At 32.1% G+C, this 21,834-nt stretch overlaps 1 protein-coding gene across 4 annotated transcripts in view; it reads right to left on the reverse strand.

Moving 5' to 3' along the window:
• LOC118197180 (uncharacterized) overlaps positions 1-21,834 on the reverse strand; it is a 219,857-nt gene that overhangs the window by 51,069 nt on the left and 146,954 nt on the right. For 3 of the 4 annotated variants that reach the window (XM_085807493.1, XM_085807492.1, XM_085807494.1), the window contains 3 exons: positions 16,184-16,287; positions 11,899-12,123; positions 3,898-4,059 (listed from right to left, as the gene is read on the reverse strand). In XM_085807493.1, the coding sequence (XP_085663619.1) occupies positions 3,898-4,059; positions 11,899-12,123; positions 16,184-16,287 (491 nt within the window). The remainder of the gene's footprint in view (positions 1-3,897; positions 4,060-11,898; positions 12,124-16,183; positions 16,288-21,834) is intronic. The other variant, XM_085807495.1, reaches the window with a different exon arrangement.

The raw sequence follows: 21,834 nt of genomic DNA on the forward strand, positions 1-21,834 counted from the left end.
AAACAAGATGGATAAATGCAATAAGTGCAGTAAGGGTACTTTTTTAAACTACATTTTCCTAAGGCATTCATAATACCAGACATAAGATAGCTATAATTACATATATATTCATAGCTGGAAAAAAAGCAGCAAAAGCTGTCAAAAGCTGATTCTAACATTTTGTATGTTCCTAGGTATATTTCAGGCATATTTTTGTAGCTGACATGCCTCTAAGAAGGGTTAAAAAATAAACTTCAGCTTCATTTTCATCATCTGCATTTGGAAAAATTTTCCTAAATTATATGTCAGGGCTAAATTTTACCCCACAATTTACGGAATTTTTATGCTGCTAGTTATGAAAAACTATGAACATGATAACTATTGTTGATTATGAAATATTCAGACCCAGAAGGGTCTATGAGGACACATAAATTCTGACCACATGGAATTATACCCAGACTATTTTAAGTTAAACAAGCTCCATCACTAGATACCTTGCTTCACTTCCATTTTAAATGCATAGTTGAAACTACTATAGAATTATTTTTAAAATGCAATGTCCAGTGCAGATGACAACATGCTGTGGGTAAATGCTGATGAGGAGAAACATTAACTTAATGATTGGAATCCTTCAAATAAAATGGTAAACAACAAGGACGTGATTTAAATGTCAGAGAAAGATAATCAAATTTTAAGCTAATATTCTCCTGTTCCGAAATTCGCAACTATAAGAAAGCATAAGCAACTGTTAATCTATTTGTCTATGCTCTTATTCTTCCGGTGTATATACTAACCTATACGTGAATGTTTACAATAAACATTTTAAAAGATGAAGACTGGTTTAGCTGTATATTGCTGAAATAATTTTCATTTTAATATCTGAATATCTACGAAATCTTGTGATTTAGTTGCAATGAACTACTGATGGTGTGTGGGTAATTTGTTAATATATATTATTCAAATTACATTCTAACATAGGTCAACTGTTCCAATATGTTACTTACTTTACAAGAGTCAAATGCCTATTCCATCATAAATTATTTGGCATGGCACTTCTCTCAATCTGGATGGTACTAACTGAAGCAGGGCTTGGTTTCATGAGATGCAAAGGAATTTCAAACAATTTATTAACTTCATTTAAAATTTGATTTATTGAAATTTAACCCAGTTTAAAAAGGTATTTTCTTGTCAAATAATGCACTTCAATGCGCAATCTGAGATTTTCACAATGAGACAGACTTGCATGTTATTACAAGAACATTATACATCTGTGCTTGTTAAAAATAATCTGCACTATGAGAAATTTTTGTTACTACCAGATCTAGACCTAGGGATTAATACCAGAAAGGGGAGGGGGCTCTTTTTTGAGAAATTTTTTTGACTAAGTCTAGGAATGATGAATAAGCTACTTAACAAAAAGGAAAGTATGCTCTGTAAAATAAGACATTTCTCCCAACAGATTCCTGTATTTCACTTTAAAACATCTGCTGGCTAGGTTGGATTTTTTAAAATAAAACCACAGTGTTATCAAAAGCATTCAGCAGTTTGTGCTCACATTTTAATAATGAGCAGGGCTATATTCAAACCTGTAAAGACCTGTTCCAGAGTGGGGACACAAAGTAAACTGCACTCAAATTTTGAGAGACAACTTAATTCAGTTCAAATCCAAAAGTAACAACTGGATTCAGTTCAACATCGACATTATAGCATTCCAATTACAGAAAGGTAAAAAAGGAATTATTTTAATGCAGTCGACAACTGTGCATGGGTGTTCATACCCATTTATATAATAGTTGCACTCATTTTTATCCTTGTTCACTGCGCCATAAAAGGGGGGGACAGTCCTATGTCTCCCATTCTACTGGGTCGATTGATGAAACTCGCGTTTTTCATCTCTCAAAACCACGACTTAGGATGTGTATTAGATATAGCATTGTTCTAATATAGGTATTTTGACACAAAATAGTACTTTTTCTGAAATAACACACTTCCCCCCCCTTCATATTTAAATTCTACAACTCAAATTACGCCAAACTACCAAGTTTTGTAAAAGTTGCACCAGTAGTTTTTAAAAAATCAGTTCTCGAAATTTTAGCTCCTCAGAACTAATTGCAATTGGTATACATATATTAATTTCTCTTTTTTTTTTTTATTAAACTTATTTGATTCTTCCTTTCACATTTCAAAATTCAGGTTCTTTACAAATAAAATTCACCCATTTTTTATGATTTACCTTTACATTTTTTATTTTTAAATAATTTTTATGAATTTTTCAAAAACATTTTGAATTATAATCTATAAAATTTTTACCATTATCTTAAAGTAGACTTATTTGTAAGCACACCTGCAAAAAATTGAGTTTTTTTTATTCAAAATTTCCGAAGATGTACATGAATTTATATATTGGCGTGTTTTGAAATTTGACATATTTGTTAAAAGTGATAAAACATCAAATGTGGTTCTAAAACTAAAAATTTGCTAAAATTTTTTGAAAAGTAGGAGCGCTGTCATTTTTTCTCCGCTCATGCACAATGTAAAAAAGGTAGGAACAAGGTGCCTTTTTTTCCTGCTCCGGCATAATGGAAGGAAAAGAAAAATTGGTTGCCATGTAGAATTATTATTGGCACAAACTGGAAAAATTGCGGCAAGATAAATTTTTGAATTTTTCCATAAATTTTGCACCAAATTTCACAAAATTGAATATCTGGGCATAATTTGAGTTGCAGAATTGAAATATGGAAAAAAATGCTTATGTTATTTCGAAAAAAGTCTGATTTTGTGTCAAAATACCTATGTTAGAACAATGCTATATATATAAATCTAATATATATCTTAAGTCGTGCTTTTGAGATGTGAAAAATGCAATTTGAATTTTGTTAATCCGCCCATTAGAACAGGAGATATAGAGCTGTTCCCCTCTTTTTTGGTGCAGTGTGCATAAGTATTTCTTAATGATTTCATTAATGGAAAACATTTAAAATAAAATCGCAGCTTCATCACAGGCATACAGCGGCAGGTTTTGCTTCAGTAACGCACAAAATAAAACATTCTATATTAATAATTTCTGGTCCTTTGTATCTTGCAGAAAAATTTATTATTTTTATTTTTAATGCAACTAACATATATATGCAAGTTTCAGCAAATCATTCCTTCCACCAAGCAAAGTTTAAAAATTACAATGACAAACAGTACATATCACAAATATATAATATTTTGTTAATGAAAGAATGCAAAGAATGTCATCTGCATACTTTCCTTGAAACGTACATGAATATTTTTTTCAAGTCATAACTCATATAAAAGATTACACATCCCTTAAACTTTTTTAACAAGTACATGAAATTCACAACAGCTTTAGTTACACTAGAAATGCCAACAACTGCTCTGATATTGCCTTGTGCTTGACTAGCAGATGTGTGTAGGATGAACTGCAGATGGCTGCACTTAATGATCATTGGAAAACTAGATCCTGATGCTTTTGGATGCATTTATTCTTGCACAGAGTGGCAGATGAAATTTCCATTTTTAAAAAACAGGTGATCAAAAGAAAAAGCAGAAAATCTCAGAATTCATCCAAAACCAGAAACTGTTTTCCAATGAAAATAAAGAAATATTAAAACAAACTAATGACAACTAGGAAAAACATTAGAAATTAGTGAGGAGAAATGTATTATAATTCATGCTGGCAGGACTGCAGAATGAAAACAGGACTGTCAGCACTTCTATAACATGGTATATATAACAATAAATCTCCTGAATGGATAAGTGGCTAATGCTATTCAAATGGCTCAGAGTTCTTAGCAATTCTTCTTACAGATTGAATTTGAAGTTTAAATCTTATATATACCTTGCTTTGTGGCATTTCTCTACACTAAAAGTATTTAATTTTATCAAATAACATGAAGATACTATACATACCATACATATCATCATCACTATCATCATCCCGATGATGCTCTCCTGTCTTTTCAATACCATGGCCATCAACATGGTCTGCCGCACTATTTTCTAAAGCAACATGTCCGAGAGGTGCATCATCAAATAACCCAGCTGGTTCGAATAGACCACCAGTCTCCCCATCTACAAAGAAAAACATAAGCATAAAAATACACTTTATTTAAAATTAAAAGATTAGTATATGTTATGGTTAAAATACAGTTTCATAGGCAACACATTCTGTAAACCCTTACTCAAATTATTATCATTTGCTTAAGTGAAACTTCAAAAAAGGCTGCAATATTTATTATAAGCAAACATGAATATATGCATGTATGGATTTGCACAGTATTTCATAAAAGAAACATCACGGAGCATTATTTACTTTAAAAAGTATGAAAATTATCAAAAAGAACATAAAAGCAAACTGAAATAAAATTTAAAAAAAGGGGGGGGCTTCATGACAGGCAATGTGGATCTGAGGTGAGAAAGTTGACAAGATAGAAGCTGTGAAGAAAAATGCTCTTTTTCAGCAACTTCCTCCCCCTTTCAGTGTTGAAGATGCAACCCTGGTGATGAGACACGTTAGAACATTCGTCAACCACTTGTTCAGACGCCATCCTTCTCTTGTTTACATAAAGACCAAACCTTCTGGATAATCAGAAAACTTAATGGCATATGCTTCTGCATCAGATCTTTAATCGAGTGAGACATCCCTAAAATTTCTCCATCTATAAAACTGTATCCAGGATTTTCTCAGTAATGTTCCTGCCCTTCAACATTAGTGCATCTTTTACGTTTTAAAAAATGTGAACTTTATCTTTTACAATTCAGTGTCAAAATAGGTTGATTTACAGCCTAAGCTACTGTTATATATATTTTCCCTTTACATATAAATTACAAATAAATACATTATTATTATTTACATATAAATTATGTTTTCAATTTCTAATGTAATTGCTTAAAAAAGCACACTGATTTTGCATTTCAGATCCATTTCAATGCTAAATAAACTATACATACATTAAGGGGTATCAGAAACCCCTATACTGACAATGTTAAATTGGACATTTTCGATGTACCCTTTCTCAAAATCTACTGTAGATACAAGCTTGAAATTTTTTTCTGTAATTAAAGTATACCTATCTGATTATACTGAAATGAGCTTTTGAAGCATTTTGAATTTTAGAGTAAATTACAGAATATTTTGTTAGGCATAGTAAAATTTAGCACTTTTCTCACACAAAAAAAATTAAAAAATTTTTTCTAAGTTTATTACAAAAAGCTCATTTCAGTAAATATTAAGAGAACCTAATAAATAAGCAATAAAAAGTTTAGATACCTGTGAGCAGTAGTTCCTGAGAAAAGGTACACGGAGTATAAAAAAATCACGTTTGAGAAAAGCACATTTTTATCTAAAAATCCTCATTGATTCAAAGCAGTAGATGACAAATTAAAACTAGATTTTTTTACAGTTCTAATTTTCATAGAGATTAAAGAATGGTATCTTTGGAAAGATAAAAGTATAGAGAATTTGAAAATGTAAAAATCCGAAATCACAATTTTTTGAAGATTTTGATGTTCCAACACCCCTTAATGGTAGTAAAAAAGTGACTAATCAAAGGAATATTGTTTGACTGCAAGAAATACTGCAGTTCAGGAAATGGAGGAATTGTTTTACTGAGTTCTTGCTTTCCACTGGCAGATTTTTTAATTTGAATGTTATAGCTATTCAGTCCTTGTGTAACTGCAAATTTAAGTAAACAGCATGTTACTCAAGTCAGAGGATCACTATGCACATTCTGGAATTAAAAAGTCATGCTTTACTCTAACTAGGAATATTCAAATAAATAAACCTTTAAAATGAAGTGTTTTATCTGAAGACTAACCTTTTATCAAACATTAACTATAAAATTTACAGTATTTAGATTACTGGTACAAGTAAGAAGGATACCAGAATTTTTGTCACCGGTTGTACAAAAGGTCCCACCAAAACTTGCCACACTGAAGAACACCCTGGGTGGGGGGGCAGTCTGAGTCTTTTCCCTCTTTCTCAAATACCAAGCTCTTGAAAGGACTGTTGCTTACCATGTATTTTACATGCCCTCTTGCCACAGAGACACTATTACATTCAGCTGGACCCATAGGTATGGCAATCAGCAACATGAACCACTATCCTGGCAGGGCAGCTATTTATGTTACAGAGAAATGTCAACTTTATTTGAACCTGTAAGTACTACTCTAATTTCAATAACTGCACAAACAACATGAAATATGTTTTGACTGGCTTTCACACATTCCAAATACATATTTTTTAAATTTTACACAGGTTCAATTTCATTAATATTACACAAAATCATTCTTTAAACATAATTCTCATTAGCACAATACCTAATACTCTTTTCCGCAAATATATTTAACATGAGGAAGTAACACCTGTAGAGAGCTGATGCATATCCACATAGAATGTGAATGAATGTTATGAAGAAAAATTGCAAATGTTCATAATATCCACTTGCATTTTTTCATTTCTTGAACCTCAAAAACTTATTTTTGATCAGAACCAAGAACAGATAGAAATCTTTGAATTTAATTGAAAACACCCCCTTTCACAGCTGCAGTGTTAACTTCCAATCTGGTAAGAGAGTTGGCATTTCCTATGCTATTCTTTAATGTTCTATTTCTTGCTGCCCTCTTTCATGCTGTCTGTCCTAAAACAGCATATCACAAATCAAGGATCCATCAGATTGAAAGTTCCAATTTATTTGATTAAGGTAAAGCATCAAAGGCTACCTGGCTAAGAGAGGAGGAATGCCTTTCTGGAAGACTTTTTAAGGGAAACTAGCTTGTATATACATTACAAATAAGAAATACCATATCAGACTGAAAGATGACTAATGAATGTAACTGCAGTATTAGCAAAATCTGTGGTCACCACAAAATTTGCTTGTCTGGCCTATTAAATTATACACTCTTTTTGCTGCACTTCATTTAAACTTTGTTTCTTTGAATTATTCTAATATTCCTTTGCATTCCATGAAGAATAACTTCTGCAATACTTCAGCAAGTTAAGAATTTATGAGAGATTTCTTTTCTGAAATTAACTCTTATGTACTCTTCAAAATGATTTCCAATAAAAAAATTTTATTTTCTAGTTTCTTAAGCTATTAATTTTTTTTTTTTTTTTTTTTTTTTTTTTTTTTGTGCTCCTTCCTTTCTTTAACATTTTACATACCTTATAAGGTACTTTTATAGCTTTCATTATACCTATATATTTTTTGAAGTGCATTATAGAGAAAGGTTTTATCTTGAAGAGCCCTATCAAGTTTTCACTGAACATTATATGCTCTTCAAACACTAAGCAAAGCTTTTGTTATGCATTGTTCAAGCCAATTATGTCGCTGATATTCAGCATAAAGTAACCTCAGCAACAGAAAATAAACGTAAAATCCAAATTTACTATTCCCCTACCTAGTAGACAATTCCACCCTCAGTTCGACAAGCTGTAAATGCTACTTCAATTGAACAGGTGAAGTCTGGAAGAACTGATTTTTAAAACTAGCGGATTTTAATGAAAGTTTCCCGCCAACATAAATATCATCTGCACAAACAGTTCACATTAGCGTATTTAACATGTTGACTGCCGTGGGGGTCACCGGTAGCCGGCACTCCACTTGGCTACAGTGCTGTGTGGGGCCAATGGTGACGCGACCAACAGTAAAAATATACAATTCGAGTAATAATCTATACAGATAAATTTTTAAATAATAGCCATTGTTACTTCAATGTTTTGAAACATAATAGATCACAAAAAAATTTAATAATAAATCGCAAAAATAGTCTGGAACGGCTCGGGGGTGAGTGGTGATCCCTACCGGGAAAACACATTAAACACGATTATATAACTCACCTTATCTTCTGTAGATAATATTTCAACATAGTATGCACCGAATGTTCATGAAAAATTTATGCTGATGCCATGGGCAAACTACATAAAATGCATGCAGCATTCAACGTGTTAATCATACTTTGTCAAACAACATTTTGGTATTTGAAAGAAAGAGATTTGCCTTAGAACACTGTGCTGTGAAATCTGTAAAAGCACATTGTTATCATTAAGTACAAGGAGTCTGAATGAGATGGAATTACCACACTACCAGATTAGAACCATCATTTACTTCCAGCTCTGTTGCAAAATGTCACCAAATCATGTCTATAGTTTTAGGCACTAATGTTGTACCATATGACTAAACTGTGATGGATTGGTACCAAAAAAAAAAAAAAAAAAAAAGGGGACTATAACATTCAAGAAGCAGCGTGCTCTAGTCGGCCTACTGATGTTGATGAGGGCTGCCTGCGAGAACTTGCTGAAGATCAGTATGCAACTCAAGAGCTTGTTCAGGAGTTAGACGTTAGTGCCATGTCCATTAGTCACACTATGCATTGCATAAACTTGGCGTACTTTTTGACTAACAAAATGATCATGGTTTGTATCTGATGGGATTGTCATGGTATTATCCACAAAGAGTATCTGGAAAAAGGGTAAAACATTCGACATTAAGGTGTAGATAGATGCTAGTCCGTTTTGACACTACCATCAAGGGAAAATGTTGAGCTGAGTTTCGGCGCAAAAGGTAATGTTCCATCAAGATAATGCAAGACTACATGGGTCAGCAGCATTCACCAGCTGGGCTCTGTATGGAGTCTACTGGGATTTTTTGCCACACCCATCATATAGCCCCAATATCGCTCCTTCGGACTTCTACCTTTTTTAACATCTGCAATTACATCTTGCTGGTACTATCTTCCATTCTGCACAGGACATCTGAAATGAGGTTAAACTGTTTTTGGACTCGTGGCCACAAAGTTTCTGGGCCAAAGGCTTTGAAAAACTACCAATACATTGGCAGAAAATCATAGATTTGTGCGGTGATTACTAGCTGCACTAAAGGTACTCTTTTCATCCCCCCTGATATTTTTAAGAATGTTTTTGGCGGAAAACTTTCGTTACAACCAGATAGACCGAATAAGACTAGAGCCTGAAAACAAGGATGCAGTCTACAGAATGTTACGCTTTCAAATTATCAAAGTAAACAGATTCATTAAAAAAAGTTACTTTGTTTTATGACATTACACACATTTCAGGACTTACTTATTCACATGTCATACGATTTTCCAAATTCAGGTTTTTCTCGTACTTTTAATAGTAACACACTTTCGAAGCAATATTTGACACACTTTTAGAGTAAAAATAAGCTTATGGTTATAAATGAAAAAAGATTATCACTAAATTGCTTTAAAATTTCTCAGTGTAATGTGCCACATACTGCAGTAAGAACGGTAAACAAAAGCTCATAGACACCATAAAAACACATAAAATTATTATTAGAAATTAAGAGATTAGGTTCTCTTTAGTTAATTTTTAATATTCCTTGTGCATTTCTTCCGAGCCATCTTGTACACTTGCTATCTAAAGCATTTTTAGAGTATACTGCCCTCTTTTTTAAATTTATTATTTTTTTTTCTAATGGCAGATTGTGAACAGTTACAGTGAAACACAGTCCATTAATCTATGCAAGGCCACATGTGGTGGTCTCTTTATTATGGAGGCACCTAATAGGTGGGCCACCATCGCCTCTTATGAAGGGGACGGACAGTTACAACCATGCCTTCTCCGGGATTTGAACCCAAGCCCTTTGGTATCGCAATCAGGCTACCCTAACCATTATACTGTCTGGGCGGCTCTTTTTTGTTACTGCATATATATTACATTCCTTTCTGTATTTGCTTTTCATATTAACGATTAAAAAGAATTCCACACTGCACACACAGATTTAATTTAAATGAAAATTTTTGCTCTAATCTGTTGCTTTTCAGTTAGTCTGAAATTATAGTAATAATAATGCAGAAGTTTCTATAGCAAGATAGATAACTGCATTTAATTAGACAACAATGCTACAATGCTTTCAATGTTCTAGAATTTTGGAAATCAAATACTTAGCTAATTTTTAAATAATCTAAAATATTGTATGTTTCCTGGTACTATGGCACTGGTTCTGTGTCCATACTCATATTTAGCATTTCTACAGGGGAAAAAATGCACCCAAGAACTATGAATAAATACTGATGTATTCAAATATCATCTAAGAAATTATATCAAAAAGAATAAATTTGATCATAGGTGAATTTTTTATACCTGAAAAATATAAAACTATTTTTAGCGCATAAACTAATTCAATGGCGAGAAAGATGTTTTCTCAGCACTTTAGGAATTCTATATAATGATGCTGAGATATATTTAGCATTTCTAGGTTATTAGTTTATTTTTTGTACACATTTTTAAATAATTAAATAGTTCAATTTAAAATATGAACTCTAAAATCTCTAGCTGATTCTTCAATGAAAGCTAATAATTGTACATTTAGCTCTAGTCTCTTACACCAGTAGTCTCAAACTGGCAGCCCCTTCCCCGAGACAATTCTATGTGCCCCCAAATATATTTCCCATAAATTAATTACTATTATTATGACATTAATTATGGCAAGAATTTTAAGACAGGTTTAAAATTTTAAAGGTTCTCAGTCTAGTTTTACATTACTTTATTCATTAACAATGATGTGTGTAACGCAATTGCAACACTCTAGAAGTATGAAAATACCCGAGAAAAATCGACAAATAGGGCTAATTAATTTACACTGAGATATAAATCTTATTCAAACATTTTAAGATGTAGATTTGATTACCCTTTATTCGTACTTGTCTAAAGATAAATACCATCAGTTAAAATTTCTGCAATAAGAATAATTTCTTCATTTGGGAATACACTACATATAAATAGCTTTCTTCCCCCCCCCAATAGTTGTAAATTAAAAAAAAAAAAGAAAAAGAAAAAAAAGAAAGAAACAAAGAAAAGAACCAGACTGACATGTGAATATTTGCAATTCGTGATAAAGATGTTTCTAGTACTTTTCCTATTAAGGCTAAGCACTTTATCAAAATGCCATGAAATGTTACAGCTAAAAGCTATTAAAGCTTATAAAATATTTACATACAAAAATATTTTCTGTATGCACTGAAGAAAAAACTAATATATAAACAACAAATAAGTTGTATATCCTGAAGTTTCATTCCACTTGAAGAGTTAATGTTACTTGTTTACTTTTAGTTTAAGTATGTTACTTAGTGATTGATTCACACATTAGAATTATTTGAAATAAATATTAGTCTGAAAATTTAACAGTTAGCTATCACTACCTTTAAATTACAAAATGTAACCATCAGAAATTTCTTGCAGGTCTCAACCTTTAAACTTCTGTGAGAAAATATAAACTTGAATGTTTTCCTTTGCTTCTTTATTATAATTGCTTATGTATGTCTTGATAAATATTTAATAAATAAAGTTCAAAATTTAGCTTAAAAAATTTGTCAAGCTGTAAAATGTAACATATTACAAGAAATTAATTTTAACATGCATTTTTGTTCCCATCTCTGACTGCAATGAAATGAACTAATTTTAAAAAAACTAACAACTGGCAACAAACCACTGAGAATATTTTTTTTTAAAACTAAAACAACAATTTTAAATACCTGAAGAGAAAAAAAATAATTATCTAAACTATAAAATTAATGTTTTTCATTCCATTAATAAGTTTCCTTTAATTCCTTTATTAATATTCCTTTAATGATTCCATTAATAAAGGAAATCTCTCACCATCAGTAGAGAGCAATCCATATTTCACCCATTCATTGTTTTGTTTGTTGACACAACTACTAAGTCATAATACAAAAGAATTAAATTTATCTCCTACATTATTCAATCACATTACATAAAGAGAAATTCTACCTAATTCCTATTCTGTGTACTAATCAAAATTCTGTAACCTGATATACAAATTTATCATATATCAGAAGTACAATAAATGAGATTCCTAAGAATCTACAAATGGTAACCAAAATCCAGGCAAAATATTTTATACCACATACCTAAAAGTCCTTCTCCAACAGCACCTCCAAAGCCATCATCTTTAAGTGGTGCACCTAAAGATACATTTGCTTTATTGACTATATTTGTATTACTAGTGCTCTGAACAGTTTCTTCTGGCCTTTCCTTTGACTGATCTTCACACAGAAGAAGACTTGCATGCTCAAAACTTTCATCCATATTTGTTGCATCACGAGCAGCCTCGGGTTCATCAAATCCCATTTCTTCTAAAAGAGAGGAAAAAAACTGGTGAACAAACAGTTTTCATAATGGTAGACTTATTCTTTAAATAAGTATGTGTTGTAATATTATTTAAGTAGGTAGGGAGCTCAGAACATCAAAAGGAATTTACTTTAACAAAGTTTAATCTAAAATAACATTAAATTTACAACAAATATTTTATTTCATATTTCTCCTTCCACAATTTTCCCTTGTCATTTGATTCAGAATCTGATTTATGGCAGCATACAATTTATGCAGATAGAAAAGTACATTTAAAAATCATACTGAAATTAATAATTTTTACAGATTTCTTTGAAATCCAGAAGTGCATTTATTCATACATCCTTTTTAATATTCAATAATTTTCATTTTCTTCTCAAAAATAGTATGCACATTAACCTTTTGGTGATTTTTTAAGAAGTAAAATTTGTAAAAGAGCAGACTCTGAAAGTAAATATAACAGGGGTGGCCAAGCTCCTTTATAGTCCGAGCCATTTTTCAAAATTTGAAATTTTTTGCGAGCCAATATTAAATACATATTGAAAAGGTATGCAAAAAAGGTATTAAAAATTTTTTTACAGAAATTATATTTATTGAAAACATATAAATAAAAGTACAAAATAAGTGTATTGAACTTAAATATTAAAAATTAAACACATTTATTTTACTTCTCTTGATAATTCTTTAAAATTTGGTGAATAATTGGTGACAGCACTTCTCAGTAATTCTTTGAGATGCTGGTTAGTTAATACTGATCGGTGTTTGGATTTCACGAATTTCAAAGTAGAATAAAATGATTCACATAAGTATGTTGTTCCGAATATTGAAATAATTCAACAAGCAGCCTTTTTTTAATTCAGGATACTTCTATTCTGGCACAAATTTCCAAAATTCAGTAATTTGGTGCTGAATTAATTATATATTAATTGTAGAGCTTGATCTTCTTGCATCTCTATTAATTTTAATTCTCCAGATGCCTTTTTGGGTCATAATTATATTGGAAATGGAAAACTAACCTTAAATTATGTTAATTTCAAATGGAGTCAGAAAAAAATCAAGAGACTATGGACGGAAATGAAATTTGTTACAACGTTGCATTTAGTCTTTCATATTTAACGTCTGTAATTTAAAAGACATTTTGAAACACATACCAAACGACAACAATTTTTTAAAATATAATACCACAAAAATGAAAAGGGAACTGGTGTCGAGCCACAAGTATCGAGAGTCACAAGTAATCTTTCCCAGAGCCGCATGTGGCTCACGAGCCGCAGGTTGGCCACCCCTGAAATATAGCATACTCTTCTATAATAGAAGAATGAAAATATAATGCACGATATAATATGTAGCACTTTCTATAAGATGACATACATTATTAAAATGCATGGTATGCTGCAAAAAATAATTGAATACTCAAGAGAAAATAATTAAATCAAAAGTAACTATGAAAGGGAATAAAACACAACAGATATAAAATATGTAATTATAAAAATTCCTTAAAAATGTCAAAGAATTTTGAACAATTATATACTATTTTGTGAATTTTATTAATTTTGTTGAATTGTTTTTGTTCCTGTTTCAAACTGTTTTTGTCTTTGATTTCAATCTGAATGTTTCCTGTTGGAGAACGGCCAACAGCGGCCGAGCGCTAAAATTGCTGAACACTTGTAGTTCAGTCCGAGGTTCAAATCCCGCTAACGGGCTGGCTACATGTAAGTTTTCTTGGATTTCCCCCATGTGTAACGTGTATACGAGCCAGTTTCCCTTAGAAAGTCCTCCACGAAGGCATCCCTCCCCTTAGGCAGATAGCACTCGAGGCTTTGCCATAATTAAATAACCTAACCTGTTGGAGAACTGCCCCTCCCATGATTTAATTTTTATTTAAATATTTTCTCTTGATTATTCAATTAATTTTTACAATGTACCTTACTGACTGTAATAACATATATCATCTTATAAAAGATAATGATGCTAGATATTTAAGAATACAATTTGTTTTTAATTCATCATATTATTTACGAGTCAAGAAATGAAACTCGCACTTAAAGACACATAAAAATTTAAACACAGAGATTAAACAAAACCCTTACGCATTAGTTAGCAATTTTCACTGTAAGTCAGTTAAGTTAAGTGGTCAGTTAAGCACAATTTATTTTTTTATCTTTTATCTATCATGTGTTAAATTGGTAGGTAAAAATGGTGAGCACTACTAACAATCAAAAAGCATGAATTACTTATGGTGCTGGAGATATCCCAGCTAACTACTGAAGGGCTTAAACAAATAAATTCATCAATTGTTTTTAAATTCAATGCTAGTTTAAATATTGAATTATATTTTAGGTCCTTTTTCTAATAAAAAGTTAAGGGACTTCCAAAAATATAGCATATTTAGTTTGCTTAATGAAATGCCCACATATTTACAACACAACTTTGCCACATGTAAGAATTCTTATTCTTCTGATTGATGAAGACCTGACAGTGCACAATACGATTTCAAAAGAAATGCAAACTGAAAATTTTTACTTAAAATCCCCCTGCACTGCAAGTTTTGAATCATTAAACTGGCTATCGCATGATTTTTAATATTAAATATATCAATGCAATACTTATTCTAAATTTTAAATTTAAATATTTTTTGATAACTTTATTCATTTTGTACTTTTTAAATTTCATACTCATGAAATCCTGAGAAAAAGAATAACAGCTTTTATTTGTTAATATATATTATTTTTAAAGAAAACCTAATGATTATTTTGCATATAATTTAGGATAAAGTTAGCAAAGTACCAATTAAAGCAAAATCAAAAGCAGACAAGTCTTCATCCTTAAGTCTACAACCTGCTAAAAATAGCTCTTGCCCATACAAATCAACAGAAAAAGGGTACAGGGCATTGGCAGGAAAACACTAAGACTGCACCCACAGGAAAACACTGACCTGCACAAATACCAGTCAGCCAAATTCCAGGTAAAAGCTAACAGCACTTATGTCCAGGAAACACATGGGCACCTAAGCCCAAATCTCTAAAACCCAGCAGACCAAAATCAAAAGACCTGTACAGTATCTTTAAGCTAAATCCTTGATTAAAAAAGCAGATGATACAAACAAAATTATGGACCTCTAGAAGCCAAATAAATCCCCACAAAAACTAATACATGAGAAATGAACAAAATCATATGGGTAAGAACAATCCCCATAAAGCAGAATGGAACTTGCAAAACTGTATTAGTGTAAAACGGAAACATAAAGAACAATTTTCAGCAAAAGTACATTTAAATAGAAATGATAAAATTTTAAACACTTAGAAAGCCTAGAGGCCTACAGAATTCTCTGTGCAAGTTATGTAAAATTACACTTGAGGCTCTGTATAAATTCACAAATGAAATTTTTCTTATATACAAATCCTTTATTCTATAAATCCTATTTATGGATAAAAACAGTTCAGATGAAATAAAAAATTAAGCTAAAAATTGTCAGATAGCAATAGGATTCGCATGGTTTAATTTTCATTTTGAGATCATTCTCGTTGTTTATACATTTTTAAAGAATTTTTCATTAGAACTCTTGAGAACATTAATTTCCTTTTCAGGCCAAGATGGAGATGAAAGTTTTCTACAGCTGCATGGCCTAAATTCAGGTGATTTTAAAAACAGAAGATACAGTGAAAAATTTAAAGTCTCCTGGTTTCCAACTCTGCAACAGGAACATAGAAGCAGCACTAACAGCAATCAACATTGAGGTTCAAAACTGCATTTCAGAACATTCCAAAGATAAACAAATTCAAAATTACTTAATGATGAAAATTTTTCAAATTTGAAAAATTGTATTTTAATTAAGATTATTAAGTATATATTACATTAATTTATCAAAGTATATTTTAAAACTAAATGGAAATTATAAACTGATGCTTAATCGGTAGTAAATAGCCCTCACATATTTTTTCCATGAAAATAATATTTAATATGATTTTCCTTTGGTCAATTTATAAATTTTTCAAGCATTTTTTTCCTGGTCCCAGTAACAATGTTTCACTATACATATATATATATTTATGGGAAAAAAATTACCAAAACCATCATCAGCCATCAGACTCAGTGTACCATAGTCTTCCTTCAAAGTGATGTCTTCAGCTCTGCTTTGATTTAAAGTCACTTGAGCATCCATGTCTATACTGGTGGGGAGAAATTTTAATTAATGCTACAGTAACAGAAAATTTTAATTTCAAATCTAAGATAACCTTTGGTAACTTTCCATTATGTTCAAAATAAAATCTATTTTAACAAAACATAAAATGTATAATATTAAAAGTACATGTACTTCATTTTTTTCATTACTTACTAGTTACCCTGAAATTTAAACTAGGAATGAAAAGACATTAAACTTAAACCTGATGTTTTATTTGATCTCTTTACCGCTGCTTCATTTTCAATAAAAAAAAAAAAAATTAGTTTTTTTTTTCCTTTAAAAATTTTAAGCTATTTAAAGGTAATTCAATTTCTCTATCAAATTTGTGATTAAAAATCACATACAAACTAGATCTGCCATTTAGTTTTCTTAACAAGATGCAGAATACTAATTTTTAGGACTGAATAAGAGCATACAAAATTTTGCACTATTCATTGTTTAATTTCAAAATTTCTAGCTGGCAATATCACGGGCACAAGAAATAATAATAAAAAAAAATCAGCTAATCATTATGACAAACAGCAACAGCTTGATCAAATACTATTAGATGAAAGACAAAACACCATTTCTGCATGCTAAGAATACAAGAACAGAAATATGTAAATTAAACGACTAGGCAAAACGTATCCTTAAAATATTCAAAATTCGATGTTTTGTAACAATTTACAAGCAAATTCTTTATATCAGAAAAACATTTAGATAGAGCAAAGCCTGTACCATGAAATTAAATAGAACAAAACCTGTACCTAATTTCCTGATCTTAAAAAAAAAAAAAAAAAAAAAAAAAAAACTGAAGTGTACACCACATGACTTCCTTGTACGGAATATTAAATTATACGCATTTTTTCTTGCATTTCATTTAAACTTACTCGATTGAATTAAATCTACTTCGCCAACAGCGCAAAAACCACAATAGAATCAATGCATTCTTTAAAATTCACTCTAGTATTTGTTTACAATAGCGACACTCTGGCGCTAGATTCACTTAACAGTATTACATTTCGTTCATATTATAACTCATAATGCACAAAATTTATATCATTTAAAGAACAGAATTATCTAATCGTTGCCACATTTTCTATTCAAATACTATAATAAAGCTAGAAGGATGTATAAAATAAATTAAGTAAACAAAAGAAAAAAGAAAGTTTTTCACAGACGATTGAGTATTTCTCATTCAATTAATTCAGTTCTCAATTCACGAGAAGGCAAAATACATAAAAACTCAAAATATCTATATTAAAAATTACGAAGTAAATCTTAAACACTTTATTTCCTCGAAAAAATTCCAGAAAGTATTAAGCATGATTTAATTGGCAATAATAAATCAAGCCGTTATCTTTGCTATTGCAAAGCTATGTTTCTCTAGATTGGCAAGAAATCCACTAGTCTGCTGTTTCAAATGTAAACAAACAATGGCTGCCATCAAGAAAAGGATTAGTCTTAGTGGCACTTAAACAACTTTAAAATTGTTGATAATTCTAAAAATATTGCATAGAGATTTACTAAAGGCATAAAAACCTTAACCGGAAAATAAAAAATAATAAAAAAAAAAAAAACATAATTAAATCATTTTTAAAGCAAAAAATTTACAATTTACAAACATATAAGAGTAAAGAAACTGAGATTACTGAGACGGGTAACAGAGTGAATATATATATAAATATATTTATATACGTTTGGAGTGGCCGATTGCAACCAAAATACGAGGTGCACATCTACATGTTATAGCAGTCCTATATACAAAATTTCAACGTTCTGAGGCTACTCGTTTTTGAGTTATGCGAGATACGTACGTACATACGTTCGTACAGACGCCATGAAAAATTATCTTCAGAATTCATTTTAAAGCAGTTTTATAATTTTTTTGGAGGAAAAGAGTCTTTTATTCTGTCCTTACGTACAGATATCACGCAAAAACATCGTTAAATTGCATTCGATAGTGGTCAAAATGGATATTTTCGTTGAAATATGCTGCCTGAAACTTTTCGCGATTACAATACTTCCTTTTTACTTCGTACAAGGAAGTAAAAAGGGACACTTCTATATCTCCCGTTCTACCGGGCCGATTGACGAAATTCAAATTGTGTTTTTCATGTATCGAAAGCGGGACTTAGGATATATATTAGATTTATATATATAGCATTGTTCTAATATAGGTATTTGGACACAAAATCGGACTTTTTTCTGAAATGGCATGCCGATTTGTTTCCATATTTCGATTCCACGACTCCAATTATGCCTAAATATTGAATTTTGTAAAATTTGGAGCGAAATTTATGCAGAAACTCAAAATTTTATCTTGGAAAATTTTTCTCAGTTTGCGCCAAGAAATAATTAACTTGGCAAACTTCTTAATTTACAGCAACTTATTTTCCTTTCCTTTTTTTCGCGATTACAATACTTCCTTTTTATTTTGTACAAGGAAGTTAAAAACTTGATTACTTTTGACTTCTTCATTCTCTTTTTCTCTCTTTTCTTACATTTTACTTAGCCTTAATTTCATTATGTCCCTTAAATTTCAATAAATAATGTGTTATGTTTTAAGTGATTTATTTAACTTACATTCCAAATGTGACAGTGCAAATTCTGTCATTTCATCCATAGCAAATTATATATCGCTGCAAATGCATGCACATGGTTTATTTCTCTGCCTGCAGCCTTTCAACAAATCAAACAATAAGGCAGTCAAATCGGCATTTGAACATAGCAGTTATGCCAAAGAATGAATGTATTCTACATGAGGAATGTAATAATACAATTCCATATTTATAGTTCAAACTTTAATAATAATGTTAGACAAATAGGTGATGTAAGAAAAAAGACAAAAATATTAAATGGTTCGAATTATTCAACCAGTCAAATTATATTACCAACTGTTTGTATAACAAATATCAGTGTTGTGTCAATCATGCAAGACAATGACCTTAAATTACCAAAAGTTGTGCCATACAAAGAAATAAAGAAAAAAGTTTAGTAAAATGGCAGTGTCTTGCAACAGTGCAGCAGAGCAATAACAGTAAAATACAGAGCCTTTCGTTTGCAAAAGGATTTAAACCTATACATTAAATCCAATGAAAATTCAATATAGTATGTACTCATGTGTACGAATTACACATAAGTAAATGAATGGACTGAATAGATGAAAACCTGTGTCAATAAGTGTAGCAAATTCTGGACCAAGACAAGAAAACAACATGCAACGATGGAGAACATGAAGTGAAGAAAACAGCACATCAAAATCAAGTATCATCATTTTCAGCTCGCTGTTGATAATACATGCAAAATGTGTACAGCAAATACATGACACTAGACATGCTTATGACATTACTAGGTAAAAGCTATTGCACTGATATCATACTGATAGTTAGGCATATCACTGGCAATGGGAGCTAGGTATACTTCCGAGAACTATATTCCAAAATGACAAGGTTTGATCAGTGATGCAAAAGCAGCTACAAACCCATTAGAAAGAATTTATTTCCTGTGATATCTACACACTTCTCAGGTCAGATAAGGTTAATAAAATGAAGCAAAAGCACTTTAGGTTACGTTACGTTATTTGAATATACAAGGGGTGATCAAACGATGTAAAAACATAACAGTTAAATATTTGCATATTCCGCCACGGGATAACGTAGCGAGATACCTTGGGATCCGATTGGAGTCTCTGGCTGGGATCGGAGCATGCGCGGGCGATCACATGCGCAGGAGAGAGCAGAGGCTCTTATCGAAAGTGGCATCCAAATGATGCGGCAGTCCGTATGAGGACAGGATGGCGTTCGCTTTGCAAAATTCGACGACTGAGGAGCAGCGAGATGTTATCCTATTTCTGACAGCGGAAAGTGAGAAACCGGCAGCTATTCATCGCTGGATGGTGACAGTTTACGGGAAGAAATGCGTCTCTGACAAGTCTGTCAGAAAATGGAGTGACCGTTTTCAGGCAGGCCGTGAGAGTGTGGGTGATGACCCGAGACCAGGCCAGGCAAACACTGTCATCACGAGTGATTTCATCGACAAGGTGGACAACCTAGTGAAAAGTGATCGGGGTGTCACATTGCGAATGTTGGCGGTGAAGGTGGATGTCAGCTATGGAACTGTATGGACAATTGTTAATGACAGGTTGCGATATCGGAAGGTGGGTGCCGCTTGGGTTCCGAAGCAGCTCACCGACCAGCAAAAGGAACTGCGTATGGGGCTAGCACTGCAACATCTGTTTCGGTATCAGGGAGACCCCGCTTTCATGGAGCGGATCGTCACAGGTGATGAGACCTGGTGCCATCACTACGAGCCAGACAAAGCGGGACAGCATGCAGTGGAAGCATGCGTCGTCACCTTCCCTTAAAAAGTTCAAAGCTGTGCCGTCAGCAGGAAAGGTGTTGCTCAACGTTATTTTTTATGTTCAAGGTCCGCTACTTGTGGAATTCCTTGAGCACAGAAAAAGCATTGACTCCGATGTGTATTGTGAGACACTCCGACGTATACGCAGGTCCATCAAGAACAAAAGACTGGGGCTGCTCACGGAGGGCGTGGTTCTGCTCCATGATAACGCGCATCCACGTCTCCTGAGTCACACACATGGAACTGGCCAAGTTCAAGTGAGAGACGTTGGACCATCCGCCCTACAGTCTGGACATGTCGCCCTGCGATTTCCATGTGTTTGGTCCACTGAAGAAACACCTGAAAGGGAAGCGCTTCAACTCGGATGATGTACTCAAGGACGCTGTGAAGGACTGGGTCTCGTCACGGCCACAGGAATTCTGGAAACAAGGAATCCTGCGGCTTGTTCATCAGTAAGATAATTGTGCTCAGGCCTATGGTGTATATTTTGAATAAAGTCTACATTTGCACCCACCATGTCGTTTCGTACCTTTTCATTTGATGGCCCCTTGTATTAACACATATGAAGACTTTCTCCCTAACAGGAGGGATGCCTTCGTGGAGGATCTTATAATTTGACTGCCTTGAATTCATGTTACACATGGCAAAGACTATGAAAATGAACCACACACCTAGCCCATTTTTTTGCATCTAAAACCCGTGTTCCCACTATTTAGCAATCTTGCTGCTTAAGAAGTACTTGCAAAGTGCTGCAATTTAAACTTAACTACATGGGTATTATGCTGAAAAGCCCTACTGCAATTACTTCAGCATTTGCTAAATTTGTAAAACTAAAAAATCCCAGCTTTTCATTGCAAGCAGAAACGAAAATGAAAAGTGCTTATATGAAGCACTTTTATGAAAAGTGCTTCATATAAAATAAAATAAATCTCTAATCTTTAAGAATAGACATTAGAGTATATTTTTACAATAGTAAGAGTAGTGGGGAAAAACGGTTAAATTAACAGCAGTGTCGTAGGCTATATTATAACTTTTTGTAAGAATCATTGGGGCTAGAATTTGCACTAATTCCACAAACATTTTGTTACCAAGATTTAATGCCAAAAGAGTATATTTTCATTTTACAATTCATAATTTATCTTTTTTTTATCTACTTGTTCATGCTGACAGATAATGCATGAGAACTTCAGCA

The sequence above is a fragment of the Stegodyphus dumicola genome, chromosome X1 (genome assembly GCF_044657685.1).
Source record: "Stegodyphus dumicola isolate Sdum_Otavi_A_Nest chromosome X1, ASM4465768v1".
Classification (NCBI taxonomy): Eukaryota; Metazoa; Arthropoda; class Arachnida; order Araneae; family Eresidae; genus Stegodyphus; species Stegodyphus dumicola.